At 41.9% G+C, this 23,576-nt stretch overlaps 2 protein-coding genes across 2 annotated transcripts in view; both read left to right on the top strand.

The window, feature by feature from the left end:
• The window catches only part of LOC119579865, a 20,266-nt gene extending 3,304 nt beyond the window's left edge, over positions 1–16,962 (top strand). Inside the window, exons 2-3 of the mRNA XM_037927715.1 lie at positions 340–516; positions 14,838–16,962. Coding sequence (XP_037783643.1) covers positions 340–516; positions 14,838–15,277 — 617 coding nt within the window. The 3' untranslated portion in view covers positions 15,278–16,962. The remainder of the gene's footprint in view (positions 1–339; positions 517–14,837) is intronic.
• A 2,958-nt stretch (positions 16,963–19,920) lies between these two features.
• LOC119579863 (phenoloxidase 1-like) overlaps positions 19,921–23,576 on the top strand; it is a 12,492-nt gene continuing 8,836 nt past the window's right edge. The window contains 5 exon segments of the mRNA XM_037927714.1: positions 19,921–19,996; positions 20,086–20,145; positions 20,258–20,347; positions 22,805–22,847; positions 23,015–23,037. Coding sequence (XP_037783642.1) covers positions 19,921–19,996; positions 20,086–20,145; positions 20,258–20,347; positions 22,805–22,847; positions 23,015–23,037 — 292 coding nt within the window.

Below are 23,576 nucleotides of genomic sequence, written 5' to 3'. Positions count from 1 at the left end.
CATCACCACCACTCATCACCCCCCCACCACCATCACCACCACTCATCACCCCCGACACCAAACCAACAATCACCCCGCCCCCCACCATCATCACCCTCCACCTACCATCACCACCACTCCATTCACCCCCCGCACCACCATCACACCACCATGTACCCACCCACCCCCACCACCATCAACCACCACTCATCACCACCCCCCCACCCTCACCCCACAGCCTCCCCACCACCGCATCACCCCCCACCACCATTCGCACTCACCACTCATCACCACCCCCCCACCACCACCCACTAACATCCCCATTCCCCTAACTCCCCTCCCTCCCCTATCCCCCACCAGGTCTTCTCATGGATCGCCGTCTTTGTGCTGCCGCTCGAGCAAGCGCACCCGCTATTTACACCGATATACTGTACCACGCTTACAACACGCCAGTACGGAAACGCTTACGCCACCTGTTTCGCTCGTTTACAAGTACGTTTTGGGACAGGCGCTCCAATTCTTGCAGCAGTGTCTCAGGTTAGCATTTTCTCCCTTGCCGTGGGTGAGGATTTGTGATCTTGCAGAGGCGGTTTGGTGATTGGGGTGATTGGGTGCTGGTGCATGGTGGATGGTGATTGGGAAATGGGTGATTGGTAGCTGGTAATTGGTGACTGGTAATTGGAAGATGGGAATTGATGATTGGTTGTTGGTAACTGGTGACTGGTAATGGTAGCTGGTAATGATGTTTGGGGAATTTGGTAATTGGGTTTCTAAAAATTTTGGTAAATGTGACCGATAGCGGGTAATGGTAAACTCTTACCTCTTAATCTGGTGATTGGTAATCTGGTAATTGGCAACTGGTAATTGGTGACTTGAAGCTGGTAACTGATTATTGGCTGTGAGGATGTAGGGAGAGGATGGGACTAAGATAGAGCTAAGGAATTCATATCTTAATGTAGAAATAAAGGTCTTTAATAATGTTTTAATTATGTTGATAAACACCTTGTTTCAAGTCTTTTCTTTCTTTATATTTTCTTTTCATAGTTTCATGTCATTCTCTCCATGTTTGTCTGTTTATTAATTTATATTAAGAATATGTTTATTTATTCATTTATTTACTCATATATATAGTTGTAGTTTTATTTCCATCCATCTACACAAGTTTTCTCCGTTTTCAATGCAACTTTTGCAGTGTTTCGCAACTCCATTACTGTATTTTGGAAGCTGTCACGCCCGGAAATAATTTAAGTTTCGTACCCTAGGGAGAAAACCACTTTTTAATTACTTTCTGTTGATTTATCTATTTCAAGGATATTTTTCTTTAAAACTAGACACTGTATTTATCCGTATATGAAGTTTTGCATTAATTATATTATTGAGTTACCTCCTATATATACATTTATATATAGAGAGATTTTGAGCCATTGCTATATATTTGGGTATAAGGAATTAAGTATAATATATCTATTCTGCCACATACGAAATACCGTATTTGCCAGCCTGTAAAATATATACATGACGATCTTTTACCTCTTTAGAGACGTAATTTTTTTATTTTATTTTATTTTATTTTTTAAATTATTATTATTATTATTTTTTTTTTTTAGGAAACAGCGTCATTTTTTTTAACCACTGGGAGCTGGATTTTTTTTAACACTTCATTTTCATTCATGGTAATGTTAAGTCTGACATTGGTTGTGTTTTCCTGAGATCCGGAAGGTACATAAAGATATTTTCCGGCATATAATAATTTCTTTAATGACTTTACCAACTCAGTGTGTTCATTTCAGTTTAATATATTTACGTAAAAGGATTACTTTATCAAATCCGAGATGTGTACGTTGAAACTTTTACGATGAAACGCGTCTTATAAGCTGGCAAATACGATACACGAACACGCACACGCACACAGACACACACGTACACGCACACACTCACACACGCACACACACACACACTCACACACGCGCACACACACACACACACACACACACACACACACACACACACACACACACACACACACACACACACACACACACACACACACACAACACACACACACACACACACAAATCATTGGCTGGAAAAGTGTATTACTTATATTACCCAATATTTTCAGAAGACAACTGCATGAAGTTGTAAGTAATCTTAATATTATAAGTAATTTATAAGTAATGATCTGTCTATTTTGGCTCTAAATTGTCTATTACCGGCCACGTGTTTTTTGTGTTTGTTTGTTCTTACTTACCCAGAGTTTAGATGTTTCTTAACAGTTGGGTATATAGATATCTTGTGTTTGCTCCTGCTATTTTGTTCATATCTTTTCTTGTACTTAAAAAAAAAAAAAAACAAATAATTTAAACATAATCTAAAACTCCAAATCTACACATTACCCTCTATACTCTTTCGGGGTTTTCTTCTCCCCTTCCTTTAATTTACTCTAATATTATCTCTCTCTCACTCTCTTCCTCTCTCCTCTCTCTCTCTCTCTTCTCTCTCAATCTACCTTCTCTCCTTTGCCTCGTTCTCTATATTTTCTTCCTCTAATTCTCTCTCTCTTTCACTATCTCCTTCTCTCTGTCCTCTCACTCTCTTTACTCCTCTCTCCCTTGTTTCCCCCTCTCTTTTTTTTTCTTTCTCTCTCTTTTCTCTCTCTTTTATTCTACTCTCTTTCCCCCTCTCCCCTTTTCCCCCTCCCTCTCCCTCCCTCTCCCTTTCCCTCTTCTTCTTTTTTTCTCTTTCTCTCCCTCCCCTTTTTCCCCTTTCCCCCTTCCCTCCATCCCCTCTCTTTCTCTCCCCTCTCTCTCTTCTTTTCCTCTCTCTCTCTCTCTCTCTCTCTCTCTCTCTCTCTCTATCTCTCTTTTTTTCTTTTTATCCCCCCTCACTTTTCCCCCTTTTTCCCACTTTCTCCAAATTTCTTAGGGGGGTCCCTCAAAACATTTTAACCCCAATTTAAAAAAAGTACGCCCAAAAAGAAAATTAACAAATAACAAATTGTGTGTATGTTACCGTGTTTCATTAAAAAAAAAACTACCAAAAAATATTTTCATGCAGATTTACATTTGATATTTATGTCGGCATCAATATTAAGAGCAAGTTCTTCCTAAATTTATCATTATTTTTTGAAACTCAGGATACCTGAGTTCGTTCAACATCTTGCATTGAGAGAGAGAGAGAGAGAGAGAGAGAGGGGAGAGAGAGAGATTGGAAAGGGGGAGAGAGGAGAGAAGAGAGAGAGAGAGAGAAGAGAGAGGGAGGGGGAGGGGAGAGGGGGGGAAGAGAGAGAGAGGGAAGAGAGGAGAGGGGAGAGAGAGAGGAGAGAGAGGGGGGAGAGGGAGAGGAGGGGAGAGAGAGAGAACGAGAGGAGAGAGGGGGGGAGGAGAGAGGGGGGAAGAGAGAGAGAGAGGGGGAGGAAGAGAGAGAGAGAGGGGGGAGAGAAGAGAGAAAAAGAGAGAGGAGGGGGAAAAGGGAAAAAGGAGGGGAGAAGAGGGGGGAGAAAAACAGGAGAGAGAGAGGGGGGAGAGAAAAGGGGAGAGAGGGGGGGGGAAAAGAAAAAAAAAGGGGGGGGAGAGAGAGGGAGAGAGGGGGGGGGAGAGAGAGGGGGGAGAGAGAGGAAAAGGGGAAGAGAGAGAGGAGAGAGAGAGGGGGAGAGGAAAAGTGAGAGGAAAGGGAAGAGAGGGGGAGAGAGAGAGGGGGAGAGGAAAGAGGAGAGAGGAGAGAGGGAAAAGAAAAAGGAAAAAGGGGGAGAAAAAAAGGGGAGAAAGAGGGAAAAGGAGGAAACGAGAAAAGGGGGGGAAAAGAGAAAAAAAGGGGAGGAGGGAGAAAAAGAAAGGGGTTTGAGGAAGGGGAAAAAAGAGGAGGAAAAGAGAGAGGGGGGAAAAGAGGAAAAGAGAAAAAAAAAGAGAGAAGAAAAAAGAGAAAGGAGGAAAAAAAGAGAAAAGGGGGAAAAGAAAAAAAAGAGAGAAAAAAAAGAAAAAGAGAAAAGAAAAAAAAGAGAGAAAGAGAAAAAAAAGAAAGAGGAGAAGAGAGGGGAAAGAGAAAGAAAGAAGGAAGAGGAGAAGAGAGAGAGAAAAGAGGGGAGATGAGAGAGAGAGGGAGGGGAAAAGGGTGAGGGGGAAAAAGAGGGGGAGGGGGAGAAAAAAAGAGAAAAGGGGGAGAAGAGAGAAGAAGGAAAAAAAGCAGAAAAGAGAAGGAAAAATGAGGGGGGGGAAGAGGAGAGAGAGGGGAGAAGGGGAGAGGAGAGAGGGGGGGCGGGGGGGAGAGGGAGAGAAAAGAAAAGAGAGGGAGAAAGGGGAGAGAGAGAAGAGAGAAGAAAGAAAGGGAAAGGGGAAAGGGGGAGGAGAGGGGACAAGAGAAAAGGGGAGAAGGGAAGAGAGAAGAAAAGAAGAGAGAAAAAAAGAAGAAAAGAAGAAGGAAAAAAAGGGGGAAGAGAGAAGAAAAGATGGAGGGGGGGGAAGAGAGAAGAGAGGGGGAGAGGGAGAAAAAGAGAGGGGGGGGGGAAGAGGGAGAGAGAGAGAGAGAGAAGAGAGGAGGAGAAGAGAGGAGAGGAGAAAAAGAAAAGAGAAAAAATAGAGAGAAAGGAAAAGGAAAGAGAAAAGGGGGGAGAGAGAAGAGAAGAGAAGAGAAGAGGAGAGGCGAGAGAAGGAAAGAGAGAGAGAAGAGGAAAGACGAGAGGGAAGGGGGAAGGGGAAAAGGGGAGGGGAAAGAAGAGAGAGGAAAAGAAGAAAAAGGAGAAGAGAGGGGAGAGGAGAAGAAAAGGAGAAGAAGAGGGGCGAGAGGGGAAGAGAGGAGAAAAAAAAGGGGGAAGAGAAGGAGAGAGAGAGAGAGGGGAGAGGGAGAACAAAGGGGGAGAGAGGGAGAAGAGAGAGGGGAGAGGAAGAGAAAAGGGGGAAAGGGGGAAAAAGGGGGGGGGGGAGAAAAAAAAAGGGGGAAATGAGAAGAAAGAGAGAAAGGGGGAGAAGGAGAGAGAGAGAAGAGAGGAGAGAAGAGAAAAAAGAGAGAAGAGAAAAAGAGGAAGATAGAGAGAAAAAGAGAAAAGGGAGAAAAAAAAGGAAAAGGGGAAAAAGGAAAAAGAGGAAAAAGGGGAAAAAGAAAAGAGAGAAACGGGGGAGGGGAAGAGAGAGGGAGAGAAGGGGAGGAGAGAGAGAGAAAGAGAGGAGGAAAGAGAGGAGGGAGGGAAGAGAAAGAAAAGAGAAAGGAAGGGAAGAGGGGGAAGAAAAAAGGGGAGAGAAAAGGAGAAAAAAGAGAGAAAAAGAAAAAGGGAGGAAGGGAGAGAAAAGAAAGGAGAAAAGGGGGAAAGGGGGAAAAAAGGAAAAAACGGGGGAGAGAGAGAGAGAGAGAAGAGAGAGGGGGAGGGAGAGAGAGAGAACTGAAAAGAAGAGAGAGGGGAGGGGAGGAGAGAGGGGAGAGGGGGAGAGAGAGAAGAGAGAAAAAGATGAAAAAAAGAGAAAGGGGGAAAGAGAAAAAGAGAGGGAAAAAGAAAAAAAGAAAGAGAAAAAAAGGGGAAAAAAAAAAAAAAAGAGGAGAAAAAGAAAAAGAGAAAAAAAAGAGAGAAAAACAAAAAAAAAGGGGAAAAAGAGAGAAGGGGAGAAGAGGGAGGGGAGAAAGGGGAAGGAGGAGAGAGAGAGGGAGAGAGAGGGGAGAAAGAGAGAGAGAGGGGGGGAAAGGGGAAAAGAGAGAAAGGAGAAAAAAAGGGGGAAAAAGGGGAAAGAGAAAAGAGAGAGGGGAAGGGGGAAGGGGGAGAAGAGAGAGAGAAGAGGGGAGAGAACGAGATGAAGGGGGGAAGAGAGAGAGAGAGGGGAGAGAGGAGCCCAGGGGAGAATGAAAAAAGAAAGGGAAAAGGAGAGGGGACGAGAGAGAAGAGGGGAGAGGAGAGAGGAGAGGAAAAGAGAGGGGAAAAAAAAAGGAGAAAAAAAGGGGAGAAGAGAGAAAAAGAGGGAAAGAGGGGAAAAAGAGAGAAAAGAGAAAAAAGAGAGAAAAGAGGGGAAAAGAGAGAAAGACAAAAGGGGAAAAAAGAGAAAAAAAGAGGGGAAGAGAGAAGAGGAAAAAGAAGAGGGGAGAGGGGGGGAGAGAGAAAAAGAGAGACGGAGAGGAGGAGAAAAACAGGAGAAAAGAGAGGAAGAAGAGAGGAAAAGGGGAGGAAGGAGAGGGGAAAAGGGAGAGAAAAGAAAAGGGAGAGAGAAGAGAGAGAGAGAGGAAAGACGGGGAAAAGAGAAAAAAAAAAGAAAAGGGGGAGAGAAGAGAGGGGAGAGAAGGAGAGAGGGGGGGAAGAAAAGGGGGGGGGGGGAAAGAGAGAGGGGGGGGGGAGGGGAAAGGAGAGAGAAAAAAGGGGAGAGAAAAGAGGGAGAAGAGAAAAAGGGGGAGAAACGGGGGAGGAGAAGAGGAAGAGGGGAGAAGGGGAGGGGAGAGGAGGGGGAAAAGAAGATTTTTTTTTTGAGAGAAGGGGAGAGAGGAGAAAAAAAAGGGGGGAAACCAGAAGGGGGGAGAGAGAGGGGGGGGGAAAGAGAGAGGGGGGGAGGGGAGGAAGAGGGGGAGAGCGGGGGGAGAAAGAAAAGGGGAGAAAAAAAGAAAAAGAAGAAAAGGGGGGAAAAAAGAGAGAAGGGGAAAAACGAAGGGGAGAGGAAGAGAGAGAGAAAAAGAGAAAAGAGAAAGGAAAAGAGAGAAAGAGGGGGAGATAGAGAGAAAGAGGGGAAAGGGGAAAAAGAAGGGGAGAAGAGTAAAAGAAAAAGAGGGGGGGGGAGAAGAGAGAGGGGGAAAAAAGAGAGGGGATAAGAAAAGAGAGAGAGAAAGGGGAAGAGAAGAAAAGAGAAGAGAGGAGAGAGAGAAATAGAGAGAGAGAAAGAAAAAAAGAGAGAGAAAAAGAGAGAGAGAGAAGAGAAAAAGGAGAGAAAAAAGGAGAGAAAGAGGGAAAGGGGAAAAAAAAGAAGGGAGAGGGGAGGGGAGGGGGGGGAGAGAGAGAAGAGAGAGAGAGGGGAAAAGGGGAGAGAAAAGAGAGAGAGAGAAGGGGAGAGGAGAGGGGACGAGAGAGAGAGAAAAGAAGGGGGGAAAGGGGGGGGGGGGGGAAGGGGAGAAGAGAGAGAGAGAGAGGAGGAAAAACCAAAAAGAAAGAGAAAAAAAAGAAGAGAGAAAAAGAAAAAGAAAAGAAAAAAAGGGGGAGAGGTAGGGGAAAGGGAGAGAAAAGGGGGGGGGGGAGGGAGAGGGAGAGAAGAAAGAGGGGGGAAGAAAAAGAGGGGAGGGGGAGGAGAGAGAAAGAAAAAAGGGGAGAGGAAAAAGAAAAAGAGAGAGAAAAGGGAAAGAAAAGATAAAGGGAAAAAAGTGAAAGAGAGAGAGAGAGAGGGGGAAAAAGAGAGAGAGAGGAGAGGGGGAGGGGGAGAAAGGAAAAGAGAGGAGAAGAGAGGGGAGAGAGGGGGAGAGGACGAAGGGGGAGGGGAGAGAAAAAAAAGGGGTGAGGAAAAGAGAGAAAGGGGAAAAAGAGAGGGAAAAGAGAAGGAGAGGAAAAAGGGGGAGGGAGAGGGAAGGAAAAGAGAGGGGGAGGGGAGAAGAGGGAGAAGGGGAGAGAAGAGAAAGGGAGGGGAGAGAGAGAGATAGAGAGAGAGAAGAGAGGGAAAAGCAAGGGGAGAGGGGAGGAAGAGGGGGAGAAAAGAAGGGGAAGGGGGAAAAGAAAGAAGAAGAGAAAAAGAAGAAGGGGGAAAAGAGAGAGGGGAGAAAAGGGAGAGAGAGAAAAGGGGAGAAAAGAGAGAGAGGGGAGAAGAAAAGGAAAGGAGAGAGAGAGGGGAGGGGGGGAGAGAGAACCCGGATGGAGAGAGAGAGAGAGAGGGGAGAGAGAGAAGGGCGAGGAGGAGAGAGGGGAAGAAAAAGAGGGGGAAAAGAGGAAAAGGGGAAAAGGGGGAGAAAAAGGGGGGAGACCGGAAAAGGAGAGAGAGAAAAGAGAACCCAGGGGATGAGGGGAGGGGAGAAAGAAAGAGAAAGAGAAGGAAAAAGAGGGGGGAAAAGAGAAAAGAAAAGAAGAGGAAGAGAAAAAAGAGGGGAGAGATAAAAGGGGAGGGAGAAGAGAGAGAGAGAGAAGGGGGGGGGGAGGGGGGGAAGGGGAAAAGGGGGAGGGGGAGAAAAAAGAGGAGAAAAAGAGAGAGAGGGAAAGGGGGGGGAGAGGGGGAAGGGGAGGGAAAAAGAGAAAAGAAGAGAGAAAAGAAAAGGAAAAGAGAGGGAAGGGGAGAAGGGGAGGGGGAAAAAGAAGAGGAAAAAGAGAAGAGAAAAGAGAGAGAAGGAAAAAGAAGAAAGAAAAAGAAGAGAAGAGATAGATGATAGAGAGGGAGGAGAGGAAAAAGGGGAGAAAAGAGAAGAGAGGAGGAGAGAGGAATGAGAGAGAGAGAGGAAAAGAAGAGGAGAGAGAAAGGGGGAGAGAGAAAAGAGAGAGAGAGGAAAGAGAGAGGAGGGGAGGAGAAAGAAAAAGAGGAAAAAGAGAGAAAGGGGAGGAAAAAAGGGAGAGGAAAAAGCGAGGAAAGAGAGAGAGAGAGAGGGAGGGGGGGGAGAGAGGAGATGAGAAGAGAGGAGAGAAAGAGGGAGAAGAAAAGGAAAAGAGAGAGGAGGAAGAGAGGGGGGAAGGGGAGAGAGGGGAAAGAGAGAGGGGGAGAAGGGGGAAGGGGAGGGGGAGAGAAGAGGGGAAAAAGAGAGGAGAGAGGGGAGAAGGGGGAAGATGGGGGATGGGGAGAGAGAAGAGGGAAAAGAGAGAGAAAAAAAAAGAGAGGGGAGAGAGAGAGAGAAAAGAGAAGAAAAGAGAATGGAAAAGAGGGGAGAGAGGGGAAGAAGAGAGAAGAGAAAAGAGAGAGAGAGAAGAAAAAGAAAAAAAGAGGGAGAGAGAAAAAGAGGGGAGGAAAAGGGGAGGGGAGAGAGAAGAGAGAGGGGGGAGAGAGAGGAGGGGAGAGAGGGGGGAGGGGGGGGGAGGGAAAGGGAGAGGGGAGAGAAAGGGAGAAAGAGAAAGGAGGGAAAAGAGAGGGAAGGGGAGAGGGAGAGGGGAGGAGAAAGGGGGAAAAAAGAAAGGGGAGAAAAGAGAGAAGAGAAGAAAGGGGAGGAAAAAAGAAGGGAAAAGGAAGAGAAAAGGAGAGGGGAAAGGGGAAAAGAGAGAGATGGAAAAGAGAGGAGAGAGAGAGAGAGAAGAGAGAGAGAGGGGGGAGAGAGAGAGAGAAGAAGGGGAGAAGAAGGGGAGAGAGAGAGGAGAAAAAGAGAAAAAGAAAAGAAGAAAGAAGGGAAAGGGGGAGAAGAAAGAGGAAAAAGGGAAAAAGAAAAAGAGAAAAGGAAGAGAGGAAGAGGAGAGAGGAGGGGAGAAAGAGGGGAGAGAGAGAGAGGAAGAAAAAGAGAGAAAAGGGGGAGAAAAGGGGAGAGGGGAAGAGAGGAAAAGAGAGAGGAGAGAGAAGGGGGGAGGAGAGAGAAAAAAGAGGGAGGGGAGAAGGGGGGAGGAGAGAGGGAGAGAAGAAGAAAGCGAAAAAAAAGGAAAAGAGAGAGAAGAGAGGAGAGAGAGAAAAAGAGAAAAAGGAAGAGGGGAAAAGAAAAGAGGAGAAAAAGAGAGAGAAAAAGGGGGAGGGAAAAGGGGAGAAAAGAGAGGGAAGAAGGAAAAAAAAGGGGGGAGAGAAAAGGGGAAAAAAAAAGAAAAGGGGGAAAAAAAAAGAAAGAGAAAAAGAGAGAAAAGAGAGAGGAAAAAGAGCGGGAAAAAGGGAGAGAGAGAAAGAGAGGAGAGAGAGAAAGAAGGGGAAAGAGAAAAAAAAGAGAGGGGGAAAAGAGAAAGAGGAGAGAGAAAGAAAAAGAGAAAAGAAGAGAAAAGGAGAGAGGGAAAGGGAGAGAGAGGAAAAAGAGAGAGAGAAAAAGAGGAGGAGGGGAAAAAAGAGAGGGGAGGAGAAAAGAGGGGGGAGGGGGAGAAAGGGGGAGAAAAAGAGGGGGGAGAAGAGAGAAAAAGAGGAGAAGAAGAAGGGGAGAGAGAGGGGAGAGGGGAAAGAGAAGAGAAGAGAAAAAAAAATGAGAAGAGAGAGAAGGAAGGAAGAGGGGGAAAAGAAGAGGAAAAAAAAGGAGAGAGAGAGAGGATGAGAGAGAGAGAGAGAAGGGGGGGGGGGAGAGAAAAAGAGGAGAGGAGAGAGAAGAGTGGAGAAAAGAGAGAGAGGAGGGAGGGGGAGAGGAGAGAGGGAGGAGAAGAGGAGAGAGAGAAGAGAGAGAGGGAAAAAGAGGAGAGAGGGGAGGAGAGAGAAGGGGGAGAGAGGAGAGAGAGAGAAGAGGGGAGGGAAGAGAGAAAAGGGGAGAGAGAGAGGAGGAGGGGAGAGAAAAAAAAAAAAAAAAGAGAGGAGAAGAGGGAGGAGTTAAAAAGAGAGAGAGAGGAGAGAAGGGGGGAAAGAAAGAGAGAGAGGGGAAAAGGGGAGAGAGAGAGGGGGGGGGGGAAAAGAGGGGAGAGAAGAGGAAGAGAGAAGAGGAAAAAAGGGGGAAAGGGGAAGGGGGGGAAGAGAAAAAGAGAGAGAGGGGGGAAAAGAGGAGAGAAGAGGGGAAAAAAGGGGGGAGAGAAAGAGAAAAGAGAGAGGAAAAAGGGAGAAGAGAGAGCGGGGAAAAGAGAAAAAAGAGAAAAAGAAAGAGAAAAGAAGAGAAAAAAGGGGGGGGGAGAAAGAGAGAGAAGGGGGAGAAGGGGAAAGAGAGGGGAAAAGAGAGAAGAGAGAAAGAAAAGAGAGAAGAGAGAGAGAGAAGAGGGAGAGAGAAAAGGAAAAAGAGGGGAGAGAGAGGAAAAGAAAAGAAAGGGGGAGAGAGAGAAAAAGGGAAAAGAGAGGAAAAGAGAGGAAGAGAGAAAAGAAGGGAAAGAGAAAAAAGAGGAGGAGAGAGGGAAAGAAAAGGAGAAAAGGGAGGGGAAAAGAAAGAGAAAGAGAGAGAGAAAAGGGAAAAAGGGGAGGAAAAAAGGGAGAGGAGAGAAAAAAAGAAAAGGGGAGAGAGAAAAAAAAAGAGAGAGGAGAGAGAGAGAAAAAAGGGGGAAAAAGAAGAGGAAAAGGGGGAAAAGGGGAGGAGAGAAAAAAGAAAAAAAGGGGAGAAGAGAGAGGGAAGAGAAGAGGAAAAAAAAGAGAGAAAAGGAGAGAGAGAGAGAGGGGAAAAGTAGAGGGGGGAGGAGAGAGAGAGAGGGAATAGAGAGAGAGAGAGGGAGGGGAGGGGAGAAGTAAGGGGAGAAAGAGGAGAAAAAGAGGGGAAAAGGAAAAAAAGGGACGAAGAAAAAGAAAGAGAGAAAAAGAGGTCGAAGAGAAAGAGAGGGGGAGAGAAAAGGGGGAGAGGGGGGAAAAAAAAAAAGGGGGAGAGAGAAAAAGAGGAAAAGGGGAGAAAAAGAGGGGAGGGAAAGGGGAGGGGGAAAAAAAAAGAGGGGAGGAGAGAGGGGAGAGAGAGAGAGAGAGAAGGAGAGAGAAGGGGAGAGAGGGAGGGGAGGGGAGAGAGAGGGGGAGGGGGAGAGAGAGAGAGGAAGAGAGAGAGGGAGGGGGAGAAAAGAGAGAGAGGGGGAGAGAGAGGAGAGAGAGAAAAAGGGGAGGAAAAGAAAAGGAAGGGGCAGGGGAGAGAGAGGAAAAGAGAGAGGGGGGAGAGAGAGGGGAAAAGGAGAGAGAGAGAGAGAGGGGAGAGGAGAGTAGAGAGAGAAGAGAGAGGGGGAGAGAGAGAGAGAGAGAGAGAGAGGGGGAGAGAAGAGAGAGAGAAGAAAAGGGGAGGGGGAAGGGGGAGAGGGAGGAGAGGAGAGAGGGAAAAAAGAGGGAAGAGAGAGAGAGGGGGGGGGAGAGAGAAGGGGGAGAGAGAAGGGGGGAGAGGGGAGGAGGGGAGAGGGAAAGGGGGGAAGAGATGGAAAGAGGGAGAGAGGAGAGGAGAGGAAAAGAAAGAGGAGAGGAAGAAAAAGAGAGAGAGGAAGGAAAGAAGAAGGAAAAAGAAAAGGAAAAAGAGAAAGAGAGAAAGGGGAAAGAAAGAGAGGAGTGAGAGAACGAAAAGAAGAGAGAAAGGGGGAGAAGAAAAAGAAAAGGGGGAGAGAGAGAGAGAGGGGAGAAAAGAAAAGAGGAGGGGAAAGAAGAGAGAGGGGGAAAAGGGGGAGAGAGAGGGGGGAGGGGAGAAAAAAAAGGGAGAGGAAGAGAGGGGGGAGGGGGGAGGAGAGAGAGAAAAAAAAGAAGGGGAAAAAAGAGAGAGGGGAGAAAAAAAGGGAGAAGAGAAACGAGAGAAAAGGGAGGGAAAAGAGAGAGAGAAAAGGAGAGAAAGAAGGAGAGAAAAAAAGGGAAAGGGAAAAGAAGAGAGAGAAAAGAGGGGGAGAGGAGAAAAAAAGGAGAGAGAGAAAAGAGGAGAGAGAGAGAGAGGGGAGAAAAGAAGAAAAGGGAGAGAAAGAGAGGGGGAGAGAAAGAAAAGAGGGGAGAGAGGGAAATAAAGAGAAAGGGGAGGAAAGAAAGAGAAAGAAGGAAGAAAAAGAAAAAAGGAAAAAGGAGGAGAGAAAGAAATTTTAAAAAAAGGAAAAGGAAAAGAGGGGAAAAAAGAGGTAGGAAAAGAAAAGGGTAAAAGGATTTTAAGATGAGGGAAAAGAAAGAGAGGAGGGGGGAGGAAAAAAAGAACCGGAGGAAGGGGAAGGGGGGGGGGAGGGAAGGAAAAGAGAAGTGGGAAGATTAAAAGGGGCAGGAAAAGGGGGGGGAGAGAAAGAGAAGAGAAAAGAAGGGGAGGAAGGAAAAAAAAAAAAAAAAAAATAAAAAAAAAAAAATAAAAGAAATAAAAAAAAAGAATTTTTAAAAAAAAAGGGCGGATTTAAAAAGACAAAAAGAAAAAAGAAAAGAAGGAAAAAAAAAGGAGGGGAAAAAGGAAAATTTTTTAGGAAAAAAAAGGAGAAGAGAAGGGGGAAAGGAAAAGAGGAAAACCGAGAAGGGGAGAAAAGCCCCAAAAGGGGAAGGGGATAAGGAAGCCCGGGGGGAGGGGGGGAGGAAGGAAGGAAAGGGAGGGGGGGGGGAGAAAGAGAGAAAAGGGGCCCCCCCAAAACAGAGGGGGAAAAAAAAAGGGAAAGGAAAAAGGGTGGGAAGGGGGAAAGGATAGAATTTAGGAAAAAGGAAGAAAGAAAAAAAACAAAAGAGGGGAAAGGAAAAAATGAAAAAAAAAAACAAAATTTTGGAAAGGGGGGGAAAAAGAACCCAAAAGAGGGGGGAGGAAGGGGGAAAAGATTCCCCCAAAAGGCGGGAGGGAAAAAAAGGGAGGAGGGGGGGGGGGGGGGGGGGGGGGGGGGGGGGGGGGGGGGGGGGGGGGGGGGGGGGGGGGGGGGGGGGGGGGGGGGGGGGGGGGGGGGGGGGGGGGGGGGGGGGGGGGGGGGGGGGGGGGGGGGGGGGGGGGGGGGGGGGGGGGGGGGGGGGGGGGGGGGGGGGGGGGGGGGGGGGGGGGGGGGGGGGGGGGGGGGGGGGGGGGGGGGGGGGGGGGGGGGGGGGGGGGGGGGGGGGAAAAAAAAAAAAAAAAAAAAAAAAAAAAAAAAAAAAAAAAAAAAAAAAAAAAAAAAAAAAAAAAAAAAAAAAAAAAAAAAAAAAAAAAAAAAAAAAAAAAAAAAAAAAAAAAAAAAAAAAAAAAAAAAAAAAAAAAAAAAAAAAAAAAAAAAAAAAAAAAAAAAAAAAAAAAAAAAAAAAAAAAAAAAAAAAAAAAAAAAAAAAAAAAAAAAAAAAAAAAAAAAAACTTTTAAAACAAGGGGGAAAGGAAAAATTTTCCCAAAATTTTCGTATACAAAGGGGGGGGCCCAAAACCCCCCTTTTTGGACCTTTTTTTAATTTTTTCCGGGGGCCCGGTTTCAAACGGCCAACCTTTTCAAACCAAAAAAAAAGTTTTGAAACCGGAAAAGGGAAGGTTTGTGGTGGGGAGACGGTATCTGGCAAAAGACCTCAATTTCTGTGCTAATATTAGTGATCCTCGACCGCCTATGAGGACATAATGAACCCTGCCCCCAGAGAGTACGATTTCCGTAATAATTAACGTTTATTTTTCATAATTAGCGGTCCAAGGACAATGATGATTATGGTGTGATGCGATGCGATGTGATTATAATGATGAAGATGGTAATGATTATAAAGGTGGCTATGATAATTATGATGTGGTGTATTTCGATGAAATTCGATGCAATGATGATAATAGTATTTATGATGACGGTAACCGCGATCTCAACAACAACAACAAAAAATAATAATAATAATAATAAAAAATAAATAAATAATAATAATAATTACAAGATTATTACCCAGAAAAATATTTTTGGTGTCGTTTGTATTTCAAAGGTTAGACAAAGATTACACACTCTAACTTTCGAATTACACTGCATTTATCCCTCGTGAATCAAACTAACAACCGGCCGGTTTTAGTTATCATGGAATCCCTCCTTTCTCCTAGGATCAAACCGAAATGTCCAGCAAGACCTTTGATTATGACAATTGGCCAAACCCCTAGTTTATCGTTGTCATTAAACTTTCTGAGAAGGGCTGATCGATCACAAGTTTCCCAAGGTGCCAAGTTCGGGATAAGCGATTATTGCGTTGTTTGGGGGGGGGGGAGCAAGTGATACTGTTGAATAGTTTGTGTAGTGTCGTTTGTGGTTGTTCTTGAGTTAAATGAGCAGATAATATGGTGTTTGTTCCTCTCTCTCTCTCGTTTACACAGATTGATAGATACTTTAATTAGATTTCGGTCTTTTTTTAATCAGTTTAATCTCTGGTGTGTATTGGCTACTACAGTTTGTATATTGGCTATATTGCAGGCAAATGGCTTATAGAATTCAGTTATCCAAATAAATTCATCAATCCCAAGTAGATATAGAAATCATATGTATGTAAACAAAAAAACACAATAATTTCTCACCGGCCCATCCACAGGGACACGCTGGCCATCCTTCAAAAGTAGGCTGGCGACGGACCTGACCGACTTCCCCAACATAGGCGAGAGCTTCCGCCTCCAGAACCCACCGGGAGAGAGTCTGCAGCTGAACAGTAAGCCTTCCATCGTATACAGGCCCACCTTGGCCTATACGCCCGAGTCAGGCCACTTCATCAACCAGTGTGAACCCGACGACGTGTGTGGGATAAGCCCCTGCGACAGCCCTACCGACGGCACTGTGGTGGTGAACGGTGGGGAGGACGCGAGGCTCCCTCTTTGCATGCAGCAGGAGGCGCTCGAACCCGGCAGAGACGAGAAGGAAGGCCGGGCGGAGGAGCTCGTGCCTCTGGAGGAGCTCACGGCGTCTCTCCAGGGCGCCAAGAAGTCCTACGGGAAGTTGAACAGGAGAAAAAACCTTTCGAATCATAGATATGACTGAGTCGGTGCGTTTGAGTGTGAGACAAGCGGTGTAAAAGAATTTGGTGGTCTTGGTGTGTTTATTCATTATTACCATCGTGATTACCATTGATGTTGTTACTGTTCTATCATTGTTAGGATTAACGGTGAGTAAAACTATTGTCATTTTCATTAATGTTGAATGTTATTAATGTTTGTGATTGATGAGGATGTGTAATAATGGTAGTAATGGTTATATTTGCTATTGTTTTCATTCTGAATTTTGGATTTTTCATAACAGTAAATAAATATTAATACAGTAATTATAAAGAGTTTTGCATATTTTATTAATGTCGGTAACATTTTAGCATTATTGTGGTTATTATTTTATAATTATTATTGTTCATTACCATTATTGATATAATTATTATTGTTGTTAATCTTTACCATTATAGTTATTATCAGTATTTTCTATTTGTATGTATATTTGCCCTTGATTTTCAATTCTGTATTGGTATTGTAATTATCATTGGCATCGGCATCATCATTATCAATATCATCAACATTATCATTAAAACCATATTTACACGTTTATAAGCTGCATTTTTCCAAAGAAATTTCCAAGAGCAATGCTTACTAAGGCACAACAGTGGTCAACCGTGCTAATATTATAAATATTTTAAATTTATGACCACTCTGCAAAGAGTACAATCTGTTGACCCCGTCTGTGTGCTACTGTCTTTCTTTTCTGAAATTTCGTGTTTATAATACCATATAGTACATAGTATCAAATCATTTAGTCTTATGTATTATTTTTCCGCGAATTTTGTTTTTGTATGACAAGACACTGGAAGGTAAATTGTACTTTTTCCCAAGTATTGTGACATATTTGCGGTTAACATCTAACTGGGTCGTGGAGAGCAAGAGGGAGACAGGCAAGTGTTTCAGATACCTTATTATACATACGCAAGGGAACTCATAAAATAGATCGGCAGTGAGCCTCTCACTCTCCATGAAAAGATAAGAATTGCTGCTATTGTTGTGAATGAGATGTTGATATTTGTCAAACCATTCGAAAATGAGAATAATGTGCATAAGGCAGAGGCCTGTGACGACGCATACGATTGATCTACCTGGACTGTTATGCAGAGAATATGAACGTAAAATGCTATCCTATAAAATCCCTTTGTTTAAATGCAAGGGAAACTTTTCTGTCGAAAACTGGATTATAAACATTATTAGGAAAATCAAAATTTGTTGGAGTTATTTATAAAATTTGGACTGAGGACATTACGTGAAGCTCAACACAATTAACATACTAGTGGCAATTACATGTGCAAATACAATTGTCAACATGAAAGTTTGCTTCATCTTTACCTTTTTGAGTACTGCGAATTTTGCGATCAGCGTTATGATAAATTCTGTACTGATGTCAAGTTAAAATTCTGAAGGTATGCCTACTCTGAGGAATAAAAATTACATGAGGGATACTAATAGGCATAAGCATTATGCTCTCGATGAGTAGTGATTCTAGCTGGGAAAGTGGCTTTTAAAAAGGGCATCAGTTACCTAGAGTATAAACAGGTTACAGGGTCTAGTATTCTAGCCTCCGGGCTAGTACAGTGGTAACGTGTCGGCCTCTCATCCGAGGGTTCGGCGGTTCGCGCCCCGCCCAGGCGCGAGAAGTTGCAATTGTCGCCCGGAGGTTACTGCTGTGGCTGGGCACCACGGCGGGTAAGGACTAGGTTCAGCCGAGTCAGCAGCAGCTGACACACGTGAGCGAGTCGGCATTAGTCGACACAAGCCGGGCTCCCCTCAAGGCATAGCCCGGGCGAGGCTAAGCTTCGCATATTGGACTTCTCCTTATCTAGTATTCTTAACTAGGACGGTTTATAAGCATGTAAATATGGCAGTACCACACGTCTTACTATTACTATTTTTTTTTTCTAATCTCGTGCCAGGGATCCAGATTCGTGGCAAGTGCTCAATATTGGGTTTGTGACCTAACATTCCATACAATTCCAAATCTAATTGTAATAGACTTAAATAGTATACGTTTAAATGTACTTTGTCTGTGTATCCAGTTTGTATCTGGGAAATATTGATAGTAAGTACAATTGTATTGGTCTGATTGGTACGCGAGAGTGAAAAAATATATGTAAATAACAAATTGATGATAATAATGCTGTGTTAAGATAAGAGGGGAAAATGTGATACATGTATCTGTGACTAAGCGGTTTCTATAACATCCATATCCAGTCATACATATAAAATAACGTTATCACTGTCACTTCTGAATTTCGCTATTTCATCTATCACTTTCGGACCATGACTGTTTTTCTACCTAAGATTAGGTGATTTTGTTTCCCATGGAAGCTCCCTCAAACTAAAAATCAAAAAGAAGGTACAAATAATATTTGACTATACTTATACTCGAGAGAAGATTCTGTATACATTTTAAAGAGTCTTTTTTTTTCCTTAATGTGTTCACTTGGTCACATGGTTGTATCGACGTACTCGGTAAGTGTTCACATGTATTTTTTTGTGTAAACTATTTCTGGAAATAAAATGAGGATGTAGTGTTTTTCCTTTTTTATGATTACCATCAAACTGTTATAAACTATTCACTGACTTATACAACCGAATCTATTTAAGTTTCCTTTTGAATTGCAGCTTGGTTTTCTGTAGTGACTAAAAAAGAAAGAAAGAAAAGAAAAGAAAAAAAAAAAAGGAAAAAAAAAAAGAAAAAAGAAAAAATATATATATATAGAAACGCGCACTGATGTCTATCAAAATATGAAAAATAAATTTATAACAAAAAATGCTAATGATTAAGAGATATAAAAAATCATGTACGAAAGATAAACAAGAAATTATAGAGCTTGTGTCACTGACAGTAAAGAAATAATAACGGAAAATATCTGCGTGTTAATAATCACTTTTCTTCCGCGTTGGAAATCATTTTATTACTGTCACCTGCTTCACTATCATATCAAAACGGCGATTTATTGGACAGAAATCACAGCAAAGTCGCCTTTATATGACGCACAAATTCCATCTTATTCCAGCTGCTTCCTTTTCTCGGTTTTCTTGAATCTTTCGTTTAGTTTCTTCTCTGAAAGTCCTGAAAGTTGCGGGAATCGAGGGTAATTCGTGAAAAGAATAATATTGTGCATTGCGTGTTACCGAAAGAAAGAGAGAAAAAAAACGAGACGGAAATGAAAATCGTTTTCGGAATATTTTTTCTTGTTTATATTTCTTTTTTCTCTCTCTCTCTCTCGTGTGGAATTATGGACTTAAATGAGAAACTTTTTGTGGAGAGGAACAAGAGGAGGGAGAGAGTAAGGGTAAGTTCTTAAACGATTTCTCAGTTTGTCACACTCAACTCTCTCACTCAGTCACTAGCTCACTCTCACTCATTCACGCACTCGTTCATTCACTCACACTCACTCAGTTACTCATTCGCTTATTCACTCGCTGACACTCACTCATGCACTCGCTCGCTCACTCACTATCATTGATTTTCTAAAAGCGATTAAAGAGAAGATGAAAATTAAATCTTTCATATGCGTGAGCAAGACAGGGTGTTAGTCAAAGCACACTTAATGCTTTTTTTCAGGAGGCCTAAAAAATATTGAGTGTTGATGGCGTCAACACCATCTGCTCTGCAAATGAGCTAAATGACCTTCATGCAAACCTAAGAGAGGCGAAATTTGAAAGTTGGTAAAAACTTCCTTACTTTAGGCTTTATATGCAGCGTCCTTGCCTGCAATTTCTTGCAATCACTAGAACATTTTCTGCTGCAGAATTCCATATAATTACAAGTCGAAGCTCCGCCCATCCGCGCGTGCCAACCTTTCTCTTTAACTCGTCAACACGCATGCGCGACCCACCGCCAAATCGCTAAAATTCCATATTCTTCTTGCATTTTATTTTGTAATTCTTCATGTGGCCGCTTGAGCAGTGTTGGAAAGTGAAACACATGTGAGAATGATATAATATACAGAAAGGTATAACGTTTGCTTCCAGGCTCAAAAGGCAGTGATATGTAATCGAAATGACATGATAGGCAGCATTAATAAATGGATAGTAAATAGTCGTTTAAATTGCTTTAAGTTACTTACATTAATCTCATATTATTTTTATATAAAAAAGAACGAGCTTAATAACTGTACTACAGTGTCTTAGAAGTTTGTTTAAGAGCAGACAGAACGAATAAACACGGGCGAAATACAGAGTCAGCCAGAGCAATATATTCGAATTTTCGTAAATTTGGAAATAACGCCTAACAACGATTTTCCGATGAACAATATATTTTTATTAGTTTGAACGGATCCAGCACTCATTTCTTTCGCAAACAAAGCACAGCTTCGATATCGATCCCCCCATATTATACATATCATGGAATATGGGGGGACATTTTAAAAAAATATCGGTAATACACGGGAAAGCAATATATATCCACTCGCTTCCAGGTTATATAGGGTGCTTCGCCCCCCTTTACCCCCACCCCCACCCCAGCCCCTGTTCTACAAAATCTTTACATCATATATTACGGCTGGATAGAGCCCAGGCAAGCAACAAATACTGACGCGTTATCGGGTGATACAGGGTCTTTGCCCCTGTAACCCCTTTTGGGGTTAGAAAGGATTTAAAAGGCCTCGACGAAGAATTAATGATGGCCTGATGTCGGTCTTTTTTGTAGTGACACAGTGTCTTACATTTCAGGCACAGTACTTCCACAGACACTGTGATTTCGCGAGTATAATAAACTCGCATCATTATTCCGATGATATGTTGCAAGGAAATCGACATAGTTATTGTCACTTAAGTTATAACCCTCAATTCTAGCATGTGAAATGACATTGGGTGTAAGCCATTCAGAGCTTATTTACTACAATGATCATATTAGTTTGTTTTTGTACATGTGAACAATCCGATGGGCCACGGGACTCTCCGTGTGAGAGCTGGCTGGTTTTGTTCAAGCAGTATGACACTAGCTCCATGGGTTTTCTTACGCCAGACAGCGTCGATGTTCCGCCCACACAATTTGAAATAATTGGAAGTATTTGGCGCTGTAGAGAAAGCCTTAACTGTGCATGGAGAATGACAGGTAATAGTATACACAGTATACCATTAGTATACATCCTATAATAGCAAATCTTCCCGGTGCCCCAGCCACAGTCATACGTGGTTTGCCAAAGGCATAAATACATATACATATATATATATATATATATATATATATATATATATATATATATATATATATACATATATATATATACATATATATATATATATATATGTATACATATATATATATGTGTGTGTGTGTGTGTGTGTGTGTGTGTGTGTGTGTGTGTGTTTGTGTGTGTGTGTGTATGTATGTACATATGCACACATACAAACGCACACACACACACATATGCATATACATATATATATACATATGTATATAATGATATACACACATGCACATATATGTGTGTGCGTATACATACATACATATATACATATATATATATATATATATATATATATATATATATATATATGTGTGCGTGTGTGTGTATTAGTGTGTGTGCGTCTGTGCGTATACACACATACGTACACACACACACACACACACACACATATATATATATATATATATATATATATATATATATATATATATATACATATATATATGTATATGTATATATATATATATATATATATATATATATAAATATATATATATATACATACAGATATATGTACATATATATGTATATATATGTATGTATGTACGTACACACACACACACATATGTATATATACATATTGTAATAAGATATATTAATAAGTTAATAGTGTTAGTGTATGGCAGTAGTCGAAAATGTCCACAATATTTATTTGGAAATAAAAGCAAAACCAGTTCAATAAAACACGTAAGTAAAAATCATATGAAATATCACCGAAGATATAAAAGGAAAAAAAAAAGAAAAAGAAATAACTAAGAATAAGATTTAAAACACTATCTTGGCCGGCGGAGACACTCGCAAAATATGCGTTTAGTTAGCGTTTGAGAAGCGTGCATACGGCGTAAAATAGTAGACGTGTGGATAAAACGAGCAGCCAACTACTCATCTTTTAGGTATGAATCTGTGACGGTTGTGGTACGTCACTGTGAAGTTCCTTGTCTTGGGAGGAGAAAGAAACACGTATGAGTCTCAGAACAGACTGATTTCTTTTCCTATTTGTTTGTACACACAATATGTGCGAGAAATACTGTCGCTATGGTTTCGCGAAACGCAAATCAGTGCGGCCACGGTGTTACTCCGCTGATCACATTTATAATACAAAGAAATGCCTAACTTGGATACTTAAAAACAGGTAAAAGACCTAATAAAAGAAACTAATAATGGGCTGCGAAAAGTGCCCCATAAACATTATTTAATTAGTTATTCATGTATAGGGAGAAACAGCCCAGGCCAGGTAAGCAGACAAGCAAGCTCATTAAGGCGGCAGCCTAATGGATATGCATATCGTTTGTAGTTGAATTGCATTGTTGCATGGAGACGGGTTCCTCAGCTTACATATACGTGTGTGTGTGTGTGTGTGCGTGCGTGTGCGTGTGTTTGTGTGTGGGTGTGCATAAAGACACACATACATGTGTGTGTATGCATGTTCTGGGCACACACACACACACAGACACACACACACACACACATATATATATATATATATATCTGATTATTTATGTATATATATATGTGTGTCTGTGTGTATTTGTGTGTACTTAAATACATACACACAAACACACCCACCCACCCACACACACACACACACACACACACACACATATATATATATATATATATATATATATATATATATATATATATATATATATATATATATATATATATATATATATATATATATATATATATATATATATATATATATATATATATATATATATATATATATATATATGGGGGGGGGTAAAACTTCGCTATCATTACTCAAGTATAAGTAGATAAGTAATGACTATTGAGCTAGTGAGATTCCAGCTGCACACTCCTTTTGCTGAGTCGTGTGGCATAGTTGGTTTAGCACTGGTCTCTGGTTTCATATCCGGAGTGACCTAGGTTCCAGTCCTGGTCACGGAGGATTGTTTTGTATATATGTTATATATATATATATAATATATATTATATATATATATATATGTATATATATATATATATATATATATATATATATATATATATATATAGTCATATGAATGTATATATATATATATATATATATGTATATGTATATATATATATATATATATATATATATATATATTATGATATCATCATTTATTATTATTAAACAGTACTTATCATATCTTGTCTAGTATATCTGTCATCTATCACTATATATATACATGTAGCTACATCCAATATATATAACACACATACTTATACACATTTTTTAGTATTGACATCGCACAATAGAAACGCTATAATTAAAAATAAAAAATCTGGTCTGGGGAGTTAGAGGTAGTGTAAATTACATCTCATTACAGAGGTTTTCCTGCATGTACCCCCGCCAACTATAGACAACAATTGGTAAAAGCTATCGTTATACGAAAATTTCGTCAGCAAAGCGCAAAGTTATATCACTAAAATCAACATGTGTAATGTACGTATAATCCCTATTCTCAGCCGAGCATGTTAATTCACCCTCTAAAGAATTCACAATATTGATACACTTGCTCACTTGATTCTCTTTCCAGGGAGGCTGGTAACGAGAGACCACGTGAGTGCAGAATATTATTTTCATTCTCAATTAATGCACTTCTGATATCATCTTGGCGAGGAATCTCACATTTGATGTATTGTATTTGTCTCGAGCTTCGTCTATTAAGATGATTACTTTTATAATTAATGAAATAGCCTCCTACGCCTATATGATAACCATATGGTCGTTTTCGTCGCGTCGACTCATGATTACTGGCCCGCATACCTGCATACTAAGGTGAAATGTTTGACAGCCTGACTTAAAAAAACTTTGAAAATAACTTTTGATTCGCGCAGCTGATCCCTCTGTGTACCAAATTTGGATCCACAACAAACCCCAGAATATTATGCAGCTAGAGATATAGGCCTACAGAATGGTATATAAGTTATCATATTTCACAGTAAATATCGGGAGGCGTTTATACCGGTTCATTTTTACTCCCGATAAATCCTGATTTTATGCTGATTATATATCTTGACCCAGGATCTAGCATCCGTTTGCTCCTACAATCATAACTTATTTTGACGCAATCCTACATCTAACTTTTTCAAGCAATT

This window comes from Penaeus monodon, chromosome 13 (assembly GCF_015228065.2).
Source record: "Penaeus monodon isolate SGIC_2016 chromosome 13, NSTDA_Pmon_1, whole genome shotgun sequence".
Lineage (NCBI taxonomy): Eukaryota > Metazoa > Arthropoda > Malacostraca > Decapoda > Penaeidae > Penaeus > Penaeus monodon.
Note: the sequence above shows the minus strand (reverse complement) of the source record. Positions and strands in the feature narration are given on the sequence as shown.